Raw genomic sequence first — 15,322 nt, forward strand, 5'->3', positions numbered from 1 at the left:
AGGTTGTGTGAATAACCCAAACATCAGTTACTTCAACCATCAGTCAGGTTATTTACTTTCATAATGAGTTGATCTAGCAGCTGGTTCTTTTTCAATGTAATTCAAAGGTTATTTTCACGGCGGCAAGACTTTTTAAAGGATGTGGCTTTCCAATATATCTTATTGGCCACCAATGAGATGTTTACATACTTCAAATTAAAATGTTCCTTAATTTTGGGGGTATTTTATACATTCTCCTTGAATATTAAGATTGTTTATGACATATTATAATACATTGATGTTTTGGAATGATATTGATAGAAATGTGGAATTATATTAACTCTCACGGGTGGCCAAAAATAACTATATTAAGGCCACGCCCCTACTAAGCTATGCCTCCAGTGTTCTGATCTGACCCCACTGGGTCATATCTAAACGACCCAGCCCCAACAACCCAGCCCCAACAACCCAGCTCCAACAACCAAGCCCCAACAACCCAGCTCCAACAACCAAGCCCCAACAACCCAGCACCACCAATAACCCAGCCGCAATAACCCAGCCCCAACAACCCAGCCCCAACAACCCAGCCCCAACAACCCAGCCCCAACAACCCAGCTCCAACAACCAAGCCCCAACAACTCAGCCCCAAAAACTCTGCCCCAACAACCCAGCACCACCAATAACCCAGCACCACCAATAACCCAGCCCCAACAACCCAGCACCAACAACCCAGCCCCAATAACCCAGCCCCACTAATAACCCAGCCCCAAAAACTCATCCCCAACAACCCAGCACCACCAATAACCCAGCCCCAACAACCCAGCACCAACAACCCAGCCCCAATAACCCAGCACCACCAATAACCCAGCCCCAAAAACTCATTCCCAACAACCCAGCACCACCAATAACCCAGCCCCAACAACCCAGCACCACCAATTACCCAGCCCCAAAAACTCATCCCCAACAACCCAGCGCCACCAATAACCCAGCCCCAACAACCCAGCCCCAATGACCCATCCCCAACAACCCTGCCCCAATGACCCATCCCCAACAACCCAGCCCCAACGACCCAGCCACAACAACCCAGCCCCAACGACCAGGCACCAACATCCAGCCACAATGACCCAGCCACAACAACCCAGCCCCAACGAGCAGGCACCAACACTCAGCCACAATGACCCAGCCCCAACAACCCAGCCCCAATGACCCAGCCCCAACAACCAAGCCCCAACAACCCAGCCCCAACGACCTAGCCCCAACAACCCAGCCCCAACGACCCAGCCCCAACAACCCAGCCCCAACGACCAGGCACCAACACACAGCCCCAACGACCAGGCACCAACACCCAGCCCCAACAACCCAGCACCAACAACCCAGCACTACTAACCCAGCACTAATAACCCAGCACCAACAACCCAGCACCAACAACCCAGCACCAAGGCCCAGCCCCAACACCCAGCCCCAACTCCCAGCACCAACACCCAGCACCAACACCCAGCACCAAGGCCCAGCACCAACAACCCAGCACCAACAACCCAGCTCCAACAACCAAGCCCCAACAACCCAGCTCCAACAACCAAGCCCCAACAACCCAGCACCACCAATAACCCAGCCGCAATAACCCAGCCCCAACAACCCAGCCCCAACAACCCAGCCCCAACAACCCAGCCCCAACAACCCAGCTCCAACAACCAAGCCCCAACAACTCAGCCCCAAAAACTCTGCCCCAACAACCCAGCACCACCAATAACCCAGCACCACCAATAACCCAGCCCCAACAACCCAGCACCAACAACCCAGCCCCAATAACCCAGCCCCACTAATAACCCAGCCCCAAAAACTCATCCCCAACAACCCAGCACCACCAATAACCCAGCCCCAACAACCCAGCACCAACAACCCAGCCCCAATAACCCAGCACCACCAATAACCCAGCCCCAAAAACTCATTCCCAACAACCCAGCACCACCAATAACCCAGCCCCAACAACCCAGCACCACCAATTACCCAGCCCCAAAACTCATCCCCAACAACCCAGCGCCACCAATAACCCAGCCCCAACAACCCAGCCCCAATGACCCATCCCCAACAACCCTGCCCCAATGACCCATCCCCAACAACCCAGCCCCAACGACCCAGCCACAATAACCCAGCCCCAACGACCAGGCACCAACATCCAGCCACAATGACCCAGCCACAACAACCCAGCCCCAACGAGCAGGCACCAACACTCAGCCACAATGACCCAGCCCCAACAACCCAGCCCCAATGACCCAGCCCCAACAACCAAGCCCCAACAACCCAGCCCCAACGACCTAGCCCCAACAACCCAGCCCCAACGACCCAGCCCCAACAACCCAGCCCCCAACGACCAGGCACCAACACACAGCCCCAACGACCAGGCACCAACACCCAGCCCCAACAACCCAGCACCAACAACCCAGCACTACTAACCCAGCACTAATAACCCAGCACCAACAACCCAGCACCAACAACCCAGCACCAAGGCCCAGCCCCAACACCCAGCCCCAACTCCCAGCACCAACACCCAGCACCAACACCCAGCACCAAGGCCCAGCACCAACAACCCAGCACCAACAACCCAGCCCCAACACCCAGCACCAACAACCCAGCCCCAACACCCAGCACCAACAACCCAGCACCAAGGCCCAGCACCAACAACCCAGCACCAAGGCCCAGCACCAACACCCATCCCCAACACCCAGCCCCAACTCCCAGCACCAAGGCCCAGCACCAACAACCCAGCACCAAGGCCCAGCACCAACAACCCAGCACCAACAACCCAGCACCAACAACCCAGCACCAAGGCCCAGCACCAACAACCCAGCACCAAGGCCCAGCACCAACAACACAGCACCAAGGCCCAGCACCAACAACCCAGCACCAACAACCCAGCACCAACAACCCAGCCCCAACACCCAGCACCAACAACCCAGCACCAACAACCCAACACTAATAACCCAGCACCAACAACCCAGCACCAACAACCCAGCACCAAAGCCCAGCACCAACACCCATCCCCAACACCCAGCCCCAACTCCCAGCACCAACAACCCAGCACCAACAACCCAGCACCAACAACCCAGCCCCAACACCCAGCACCAACTCCCAGCACCAACACCCAGCACCAACACCCAGCACCAACAACCCAGCACCAAGGCCCAGCACCAACACCCAGCACCAACACCCAGCCCCAACTCCCAGCACCAACTCCCAGCACCAACTCCCAGCACCAACTCCCAGCACCAACACCCAGCCCCAACTCCCAGCCCCAACTCCCAGCCCCAACACCCAGCACCAACTCCCAGCACCAACTCCCAGCACCAACACCCAGCACCAACACCCAGCACCAACACCCAGCACCAACACCCAGCACCAACACCCAGCACCAATACCCAGCACCAAGGCCCAGCCCAGCACCCTAGTGTTTGTGTGAGTACAGTACATCAACGGGTCCCCCCTCATTCTAAGACTCAAAACTCAGTTGGCATTAACAAGGAACTCCTGGGGGAGAGGAGTGTGTGTGTACGTGTGTGTGCGTGTATGCAAGTGTGTGTGTGTGCATCTCTTTGTGTGTATGTGTGTGTGTGTGCGTCTCTTTGTGTGTGTGTGTGTGTGTGCGCGTCTCTTCATGCACGTGTGTCTAGGCTCAGCAAAACAAGCCAAAACTTGGACAGCCGTTTCGCTCAGGGGGTTTGTCCTTGTCTGACAATAGAGAGGGGCGTTCCAGTGGGGCGAAGGATAAAGCAGCGGATTGGCTACGAGGCTCAGGGTGCATGCAAGGCTCCTCGTGTCCAACCTACTTAGGGGCTAACCACTCATTCTGTCACTGAGCTAGCTAGGCTAACGGGGACAAAACATAGTGACTCTTTAACTCTACCACAGACTATTGCAGACCACTACAAAACAGACAGACAGAGACAGCCAAAAGACTACTACTACTGACCTCTGTAGATTGGGAAAAGATTTTGGTCATTTTTCGCCAAAACTGTTACTGACAGCGACTAGGAGGCCAAGACATTATGATTCTGTAATTCTACAACAGACGACTTAGACCCAGACAGAGAATACAAACACATCTAGACCTGTAGAGGTTGTACATTATTTCACAGACACTTTTATCCAGAACAACTAGACACTTGTCTTGATGTTTGATTCCAGTCCACATAGTATAAAATAGTAACTTTTGGTTGGACGTTTATTCTCGTCTCTACCTCTCCTCCTTGTAATGGTCTCAGTGTAAACATGGTGGTGTACCTGAGGAAAAACATTCGCTCTCTGCTCTCCGTCTTCAAGAAGAAAGGTGAGTGAAGATGGGAGTTATGTTGTTGCTGATCTGGAAGATTGTGTGTTTTATGTTCGATGACTTGTTTGGTTGTTAGGCTGTTTGGTGTCGTCTTGTGTCTGAATGAGGGACAACTTGTTGTGGATGTTTGAGAGGTTCTACACTACCTGTTTATAGACATGAGATCAAACAGGGTGGATGTTTGAGAGGTTCTACACTACCTGTTTATAGACATGAGATCAAACAGGGTGGAGGTTTGAGAGGTTCTACACTACCTGTTTATAGACATGAGATCAAACAGGGTGGAGGTTTGAGAGGTTCTACACTACCTGTTTATAGACATGAGATCAAACAGGGTGGATGTTTGAGAGGTTCTACACTACCTGTTTATAGACATGAGATCAAACAGGGTGGATGTTTGAGAGGTTCTACACTACCTGTTTATAGACATGAGATCAAACAGGGTGGATGTTTGAGAGGTTCTACACTACCTGTTTATAGACATGAGATCAAACAGGGTGGATGTTTGAGAGGTTCTACACTACCTGTTTATAGACATGAGATCAAACAGGGTGGATGTTTGAGAGATCAGATATGTCTTGAATCCTCTTTCAGGTTATCAGTGTAGAAACAGAAAGATGGTGACAGAGGACTGGTGAAAGAAAGATGGTGACAGAGGACTAACTGAACTAAAAGGACAGGTCTCCTCACTACTCTAACCTCTGTCTCCTCGCTACTCTAACCTCTCTGGCTCCTCACTACTCTAACCTCTCTGTCTCCTCACTACTCTAACCTCTCTGTCTCCTCGCTACTCTAACCTCTCTGGCTCCTCACTACTCTAACCTCTCTGGCTCCTCACTACTCTAACCTCTCTGTCTCCTCGCTACTCTAACCTCTCTGGCTCCTCACTACTCTAACCTCTCTGGCTCCTCACTACTCTAACCTCTCTGGCTCCTCACTACTCTAACCTCTCTGTCTCCTCACTACTCTAACCTCTCTGTCTCCTCGCTACTCTAACCTCTCTGTCTCCTCACTACTCTAACCTCTCTGTCTCCTCACTACTCTAACCTCTCCGTCTCCTCACTACTCTAACCTCTCTGTCTCCCCACTATTCTAACCTCTCTGTCTCCTCGCTACTCTAACCTCTCTGTCTCCTCACTACTCTAACCTCTCTGTCTCCTCGCTACTCTAACCTCTGTCTCCTCGCTACTCTAACCTCTCTGGCTCCTCACTAGTCTAACCTCTCTGTCTCCTCACTACTCTAACCTCTGTCTCCTCGCTACTCTAACCTCTCTGGCTCCTCGCTACTCTAACCTCTCTGTCTCCTCGCTACTCTAACCTCTCTGTCTCCTCACTACTCTAACCTCTCTGTTGAGTTCCCTGGCCACTTAGGAAGGCAGCAGCATGTTTATCTTGGAACCATACCAAGGCTACATCCCAAATGACATCCCATTCCCTATGTAGTGCACTACTTTTGACCAGGGTGCCTATGTGTTCTAGTGCACTTTATAGAGAATAGGGTGCAATTTGGGATGCCTCGCCCATATGGACTACCTAGGGTGAGGAAAGGCTGGGGATTAAACAATCTGGGGTTAGCCCTCCGGGGTGGCTAAGGCGGGACGTCTGCCTAGCAGACTGTCACACACAAACACGCACACACCGCACGTAAGTTCACTTGGCAGCTTGTGCCCCAAACAGAGCATTGAGTGTGTGGTGAGACGCAAATGATACACACATACCAAGAGAGACTGGTGATGGGACAGAGAGACTGGTGGGAGATTGGTGGGAGACTGGTGGTGGGACAGACAGACTGGTGGGAGACTGGTGGTGGGACAGAGAGACTGGTGGTGGAACAGAGAGACTGGTGGGAGACTGGTAGTGGGACAGACAGACAGACAGACAGACAGACAGACAGACAGACAGACAGACAGACAGACAGACAGACAGACAGACAGACAGACAGACAGACAGACAGACAGACAGACAGACAGACAGACAGACAGACAGACAGACAGACAGACAGACAGACTGTCCCTGGTGGTGGGACAGAGAGACTGGTGGTGGAACAGAGAGACTGGTGGGAGACTGGTGGTGGGACAGACAGACAGACAGACAGACAGACAGACAGACAGACAGACAGACAGACAGACAGACAGACAGACAGACAGACAGACAGACAGACTGTCCCTGGTGGTGGGACAGAGAGACTGGTGGTGGGACAGAGAGACTGGTGGTGGGACAGAGAGACTGGTGGTGGGACAGAGATACTGGTGGTGGAACAGAGAGACTGGTGGGAGACTGGTGGTGGGACAGACAGACTGGTGGGAGACTGGTGGTGGGACAGAGAGACTGGTGGTGGGACACAGAGACTGGTGGTGGAACAGAGAGACTGGTGGGAGACTGGTGGTGGAACAGAGAGACTGGTGGGAGACTGGTGGTGGGACAGACAGACTGGTGGGAGACTGGTGGTGGGACAGAGAGACTGGTGGTGGGACACAGAGACTGGTGGTGGGCCACAGAGACTGGTGGTGGGACACAGAGACTGGTGGTGGGACACAGAGACTGGTGGTGGAACAGAGAGACTGGTGGGAGACTGGTGGTGGAACAGAGAGACTGGTGGGAGACTGGTGGTGGAACAGAGAGACTGGTGGGAGACTGGTGGTGGGACAGACAGACTGGTGGGAGACTGGTGGTGGGACAGAGAGACTGGTGGTGGGACAGAGAGACTGGTAGTGGAACAGAGAGACTGGTGGTGGAACAGAGAGACTGGTGGTGGGACAGAGAGACTGGTGGTGGGACAGAGAGACTGGTGGGAGACTGGTGGTGGGACAGACAGACTGGTAGTGGAACAGAGAGACTGGTGGTGGAACAGAGAGACTGGTGGTGGGACAGAGAGACTGGTGGTGGAACAGAGAGACTGGTGGTGGGACAGAGAGACTGGTGGTGGGACAGAGAGACTGGTGGTGGGACAGAGAGACTGGTGGGAGACTGGTGGTGGGACAGACAGACTGGTGGGAGACTGGTGGTGGGACAGAGAGACTGGTGGTGGAACAGAGATACTGGTGGTGGGACAGAGAGACTGGTAGTGGAACAGAGAGACTGGTGGTGGGACAGAGAGACTGGTGGTGGAACAGAGAGACTGGTGGTGGGACAGAGAGACTGGTGGTGGGACAGAGAGACTGGTGGTGGAACAGAGAGACTGGTGGTGGGACAGAGAGACTGGTGGTGGAACAGAGAGACTGGTGGTGGAACAGAGAGACTGGTGGTGGGACAGACAGACTGGTGGGAGACTGGTGGTGGGACAGAGAGACTGGTGGTGGAACAGAGAGACTGGTGGTGGGACAGAGAGACTGGTGGTGGAACAGAGAGACTGGTGGGAGACTGGTGGTGGGACAGACAGACTGGTGGGAGACTGGTGGTGGGACAGAGAGACTGGTGGTGGGACATAGAGACTGGTGGGAGACTGGTGGTGGGACAGACAGACAGACAGACAGACAGACAGACAGACAGACAGACAGACAGACAGACAGACAGACAGACAGACAGACAGACAGACAGACAGACAGACAGACAGACAGACAGACAGACAGACAGACAGACAGACAGACTGTCCCTGGTGGTGGGACAGAGAGACTGGTGGTGGGACAGAGAGACTGGTGGTGGAACAGAGAGACTGGTGGTGGAACAGAGAGACTGGTGGGAGACTGGTGGTGGGACAGACAGACAGACAGACAGACAGACAGACAGACAGACAGACAGACAGACAGACAGACAGACAGACAGACAGACAGACAGACAGACAGACAGACAGACAGACAGACAGACAGACAGACAGACAGACAGACAGACAGACAGACAGACAGGGGCTAAAGGGGCAGGAAAGGTGAAAAGGGGAGCAGAAGGACAGACAGCAGGAGATAATGTGGTATTGCATGGAAGACCAGAAAGGGGAGTCAGTACTCCGATTAAGGGTCAGGATGTTCTAGAGCTGTAATGCCTTCATTAGTACCATACACAGTGTTGCTAGGTACTGGAATACATTCAAAAGCCCCGGGTGCCAGCCACTGAGCAGCTACTCCAGTCTGTAGGGTGTCCTGTCCTGTATGTAAGCACACTACCAGAACCTCTACCATCTGATCCTCAGTCACAACCCTTTATCATGTCAGCATTCTACCACATCTCCTAGGTACTGGTTTTCATCCTGGATTAAACTCTCTCTCTCCCTCCCTCCCACCCTCCCCTTTCCTCCCTCCCACCCTCCCCTTTCCTCCCTCCCACCCTCCCCTTTCCTCCCTCCCACCCTCCCCTCCCCTCCCTCCCACCCTCCCCCCCTCCCCTCCCCTCCCCTCCCTCCCCCTCCCCTCCCCTCCCCTCCCCTCCCCTCCCACCCTCCCCTTTCCTCCCTCCTCCCCTCCCCTCCCCCTCCCTCCCCTCCCCCCTCCCCCCCTCCCCTCCCCTCCCCTCCCTCCCCCCTCCCCTCCCTCCCCCTCCCCTCCCTCCCTCCCACCCTCCCCTTTCCTCCCTCCTCCCCTCCCTCCCCTCCCCTCCCCTCCCTCCCACCCTCCCCTTTCCTCCCTCCTCCCCTCCCCTCCCCCCCTCCCCTCCCCTCCCCCCCCCTCCCTCCCTCCCTCCCTCCCCCCTCCCTCCCTCCCTCCCTCCCTCCCTCCCTCTCCCCCCCCTCCCCCTCTCCCCTCCCCTCCCTCTCTCCCCCCCTCCCTCTCTCCCCTCCCCTCCCCTCCCCTCCCTCTCTCCCCTCCCTCCCCCCCCTCCCTCCCCTCCCTCCCTCCCTCCCTCCCCCCCCCCTCCCTCCCCTCCCCTCCCTCCCTCCCTCCCTCCCTCCTTCCCCTCCCCTCCCCTCCCCTCCCTCCCTCCCTCCCTCCCTCCCCTCCCTCCCTCCCTCCCTCCCTCCCTCCCTCCCTCCCTCCCTCCCCTCCCTTCCTCTCCTCTCCCCTCCTCCCTCCCTCCCTCTCTAGCTGGTCCTAATTGTCTGGATGATCAGAAGGAGTTGACAGTTCACTACACAGCCTCCTCACACTACCAGGAGAATGTGTTCATCGAGGGCAACCGCCCTCAGTACCTGGAAGACCTGCACACTGAGGCACGGGAGGGGTTAAAGATACTGCAACAAGAAGGTAGTGACACTACACACTGCATACTACACACTGCACACTGCACACTACACACTACACACTACACACTGCACACTACACACTACACACTACACACACTGCACACTACACACTGCACACTACACACTACACACTACACACTACACACTACACACACTGCACACTACACACTGCACACTGCACACTACACACTACACACTACACACTACACACTGCACACTGCATACTACACACTACACACTACACACACTGCACACTACACACTACACACACTGCACACTACACACACTGCACACTACACACTACACACTGCACACTACACACTGCACACTACACACTGCACACTGCACACTGCACACTGCACACTACACACTACACACTACACACTACACACTACATACTACACACACTGCACACTGCATACTACACACAACACACTGCCCACAACACAGAACACACTACACACTACACAGAACACAGAACACACTACACACTACACACAACACACTGCACACTACACAGAACACACTGCACACTGCACACTACACAGAACACACTGCAGACTGCACACTACACATAACACACTACACACTACACAGTACACACTACACACTACACACTACACACAACACACTACCCACAACACAGAACACACTACACACTACACAGAACACAGAACACACTACACACTGCACACTGCACACTACACAGAACACAGAACACACTGCACACTGCACACTACACAGAACACAGAGCACACTACACATAACACACTGCACAGAACACAGAACACACTACACACTACAAACCTCACACTACACACTACACACTACGTACTACACAGAACACACTACACACTACACACTGCAAACAACACACTACACACTACACACTACACAGAACACACTACACACTACACACTGCAAACAACACACTACACACTACACACTACACACTACACACTACACAGAACACACTGCACACTACACACTACACACTACACACTACACAGAACACACTGCACACTACACACTACACACTACACACTACACACTACACACTGCACACTACACACTACACAGAACACACTGCACACTACACACTACACACTACACACTACACACTGCACACTGCACACTACACACTACACACTGCAAAGAACACAGAACACACTACACACTACAAACCTCACACTACACACTACACAGAACACTACACACTGCACACTACACACTACACACAACACACTACACACAACACACTACACAGAACACTACACACTACACAGAACACACTACACAGAAGACACTACACACTACACACAACACAGAACACACTGCACACTACAAACCTCACACTACACACTACACACTACACAGAACACTACACACTACACACAACACACTACACACAACACAGAACACACTACACACTACACACAACACACTACACACAACACAGTACACACTACACACTACACACAACACACTACACAGAACACTACACACTACACACTGCACACTACACACTACACACAACACACAACACACTACACACTACACACAACACACTACACAGAACACACTGCACACTGCACAGAACACACTACACAGAAGACACTACACACTACACACAACACAGAACACACTGCACACTACAAACCTCACACTACACACTACACACTACACAGAACACTACACACTACACACAACACACTACACACAACACAGAACACACTACACACTACACACAACACACTACACACTACACACAACACACTACCCACAACACAGAACACACTGCACACTGCACACTACACACTACACACTACACACTGCACACTGCATACTACACACTACACACTACACACACTGCACACTACACACTACACACACTGCACACTACACACACTGCACACTACACACTACACACTGCACACTACACACTGCACACTACACACTGCACACTGCACACTGCACACTGCACACTGCACACTACACACTACACACTACACACTACACACTACATACTACACACACTGCACACTGCATACTACACACAACACACTGCCCACAACACAGAACACACTACACACTACACAGAACACAGAACACACTACACACTACACACAACACACTGCACACTACACAGAACACACTGCACACTGCACACTACACAGAACACACTGCAGACTGCACACTACACATAACACACTACACACTACACAGTACACACTACACACTACACACTACACACAACACACTACCCACAACACAGAACACACTACACACTACACAGAACACAGAACACACTACACACTGCACACTGCACACTACACAGAACACAGAACACACTGCACACTGCACACTACACAGAACACAGAGCACACTACACATAACACACTGCACAGAACACAGAACACACTACACACTACAAACCTCACACTACACACTACACACTACGTACTACACAGAACACACTACACACTACACACTGCAAACAACACACTACACACTACACACTACACAGAACACACTACACACTACACACTGCAAACAACACACTACACACTACACACTACACACTACACACTACACAGAACACACTGCACACTACACACTACACACTACACACTACACAGAACACACTGCACACTACACACTACACACTACACACTACACACTGCACACTACACACTACACAGAACACACTGCACACTACACACTACACACTACACACTACACACTGCACACTACACACTACACACTACACACTGCAAAGAACACAGAACACACTACACACTACAAACCTCACACTACACACTACACAGAACACTACACACTGCACACTACACACTACACACAACACACTACACACAACACACTACACAGAACACTACACACTACACAGAACACACTACACAGAAGACACTACACACTACACACAACACAGAACACACTGCACACTACAAACCTCACACTACACACTACACACTACACAGAACACTACACACTACACACAACACACTACACACAACACAGAACACACTACACACTACACACAACACACTACACACAACACAGAACACACTACACACTACACACAACACACTACACAGAACACTACACACTACACACTGCACACTACACACTACACACAACACACAACACACTACACACTACACACAACACACTACACAGAACACACTGCACACTGCACACTACACACTACACACTACACACTGCACACTACACACTACACACTACACACTGCAAAGAACACAGAACACACTACACACTACAAACCTCACACTACACACTACACACTACACAGAACACTACACACTGCACACTACACACTACACACAACACACTACACACAACACACTACACACAACACACTACACAGAACACTACACACTACACAGAACACACTACACAGAACACACTGCACACTACACACTACACAGAACACACTACACAGAAGACACTACACACTACACACAACACAGAACACACTGCACACTACAAACCACACACTACACACTACACACTACACAGAACACTACACACTACACACAACACACTACACAGAACACAGAACACACTACACACTACACACAACACACTACACAGAACACTACACACTACACACTGCACACTACACACTACACACAACACACTACACACTACACACAACACACTACACAGAACACTACACACTACACACTGCACACTATACACAACACACTACACAGAACACACTACACACTACACACTACACACTGCACACTACATACAACACACTACACACTACACACTACACACTACACACTACACACTGCACACTGCACACTACACACTACACACTACACACTACACACACTGCACACTACACACTACACACACTGCACACTACACACTGCACACTACACACTACACACTACACACTACACACTGCACACTACACACTGCACACTGCACACTACACACTGCACACTGCACACTGCACACTACACACTACACACTACACACTACACACTACACACACTGCACACTGCATACTACACACAACACACTGCCCACAACACAGAACACACTACACACTACACAGAACACAGAACACACTACATTTACATTTACATTTAAGTCATTTAGCAGACGCTCTTATCCAGAGCGACTTACACTACACACTACACACAACACACTGCACACTACACAGAACACACTGCACACTGCACACTACACAGAACACACTGCAGACTGCACACTACACATAACACACTACACACTACACAGTACACACTACACACTACACACTACACACAACACACTACCCACAACACAGAACACACTACACACTACACAGAACACACTACACACTACACACAACACACTGCACACTGCACACTACACAGAACACAGAACACACTGCACACTGCACACTACACAGAACACAGAACACACTGCACACTACACATAACACACTGCACAGAACATAGAACACACTACACACTACAAACCTCACACTACACACTACACACTACGTACTACACAGAACACACTGCACACTACACACTACACACTACACACTGCACACTACACACTACACACTACACACTGCAAAGAACACAGAACACACTACACACTACAAACCTCACACTACACACTACACAGAACACTACACACTGCACACTACACACTACACACGACACACTACACACAACACACTACACACAACACACTACACAGAACACTACACACTACACAGAACACACTACACAGAACACACTGCACACTACACACTACACACTACACAGAGCACACTACACAGAAGACACTACACACTACACACAACACAGAACACACTGCACACTACAAACCTCACACTACACACTACACAGAACACTACACACTACACACAACACACTACACACAACACAGAACACACTACACACTACACACAACACACTACACAGAACACTACACACTACACACTGCACACTACACACTACACACAACACACTACACACTACACACTACACACAACACACTACACAGAACACACTGCACACTACACACTACACACTACACACTACACACTGCACACTACACACTGCACACTACACACTACACAGAACACACTGCACACTACACACTGCACACTACACACTACACACTGCACACTACACACTACACACTACACACTGCAAAGAACACAGAACACACTACACACTACAAACCTCACACTACACACTACACACTACACACTACACAGAACACACTACACAGAAGACACTACACACTACACACAACACAGAACACACTGCACACTACAAACCTCACACTACACACTACACACTACATACAACACACTACACAGAACACTACACACTACACACTGCACACTATACACAACACACTACACACTACACAGAACACACTACACACTACACACTACACACTACATACAACACACTACACACTACACACTACACACTGCACACTGCACACTACACACTGCACACTGCACACTACACACACTGCACACTACACACTACACACTGCACACTACACACTGCACACTGCACACTACACACTACACACTGCACACTGCACACTACACACTGCACACTACACACTGCACACTACACACTACACACTGCACACTGCACACTACACACTACACACTACACACACTGCACACTGCATACTACACACAACACACTGCCCACAACACAGAACACACTACACACTACACAGAACACACTACATTTACATTTACATTTAAGTCATTTAGCAGACGCTCTTATCCAGAGCGACTTACACTACACACTACACACAACACACTGCACACTACACAGAACACACTGCACACTGCACACTACACAGAACACACTGCAGACTGC

At 51.3% G+C, this 15,322-nt stretch overlaps 1 protein-coding gene across 2 annotated transcripts in view; it reads left to right on the plus strand.

Annotated features, from left to right (window-relative positions):
• LOC124043136 (uncharacterized protein KIAA1522 homolog) overlaps positions 1 to 15,322 on the plus strand; it is a 176,398-nt gene that overhangs the window by 144,947 nt on the left and 16,129 nt on the right. The window contains exons 1-2 of one of the 2 annotated variants that reach the window (XM_046361362.1): positions 3,840 to 4,303; positions 9,259 to 9,417. In XM_046361362.1, coding sequence (XP_046217318.1) covers positions 4,246 to 4,303; positions 9,259 to 9,417 — 217 coding nt within the window. In that variant the 5' untranslated portion in view covers positions 3,840 to 4,245. Of the gene's footprint in view, positions 1 to 3,839; positions 4,304 to 9,258; positions 9,418 to 15,322 lie in introns of those variants that run through there. The other variant, XM_046361361.1, reaches the window with a different exon arrangement.

The sequence above is a fragment of the Oncorhynchus gorbuscha genome, linkage group LG09 (genome assembly GCF_021184085.1).
Source record: "Oncorhynchus gorbuscha isolate QuinsamMale2020 ecotype Even-year linkage group LG09, OgorEven_v1.0, whole genome shotgun sequence".
In the NCBI taxonomy this organism is placed as follows: domain Eukaryota; kingdom Metazoa; phylum Chordata; class Actinopteri; order Salmoniformes; family Salmonidae; genus Oncorhynchus; species Oncorhynchus gorbuscha.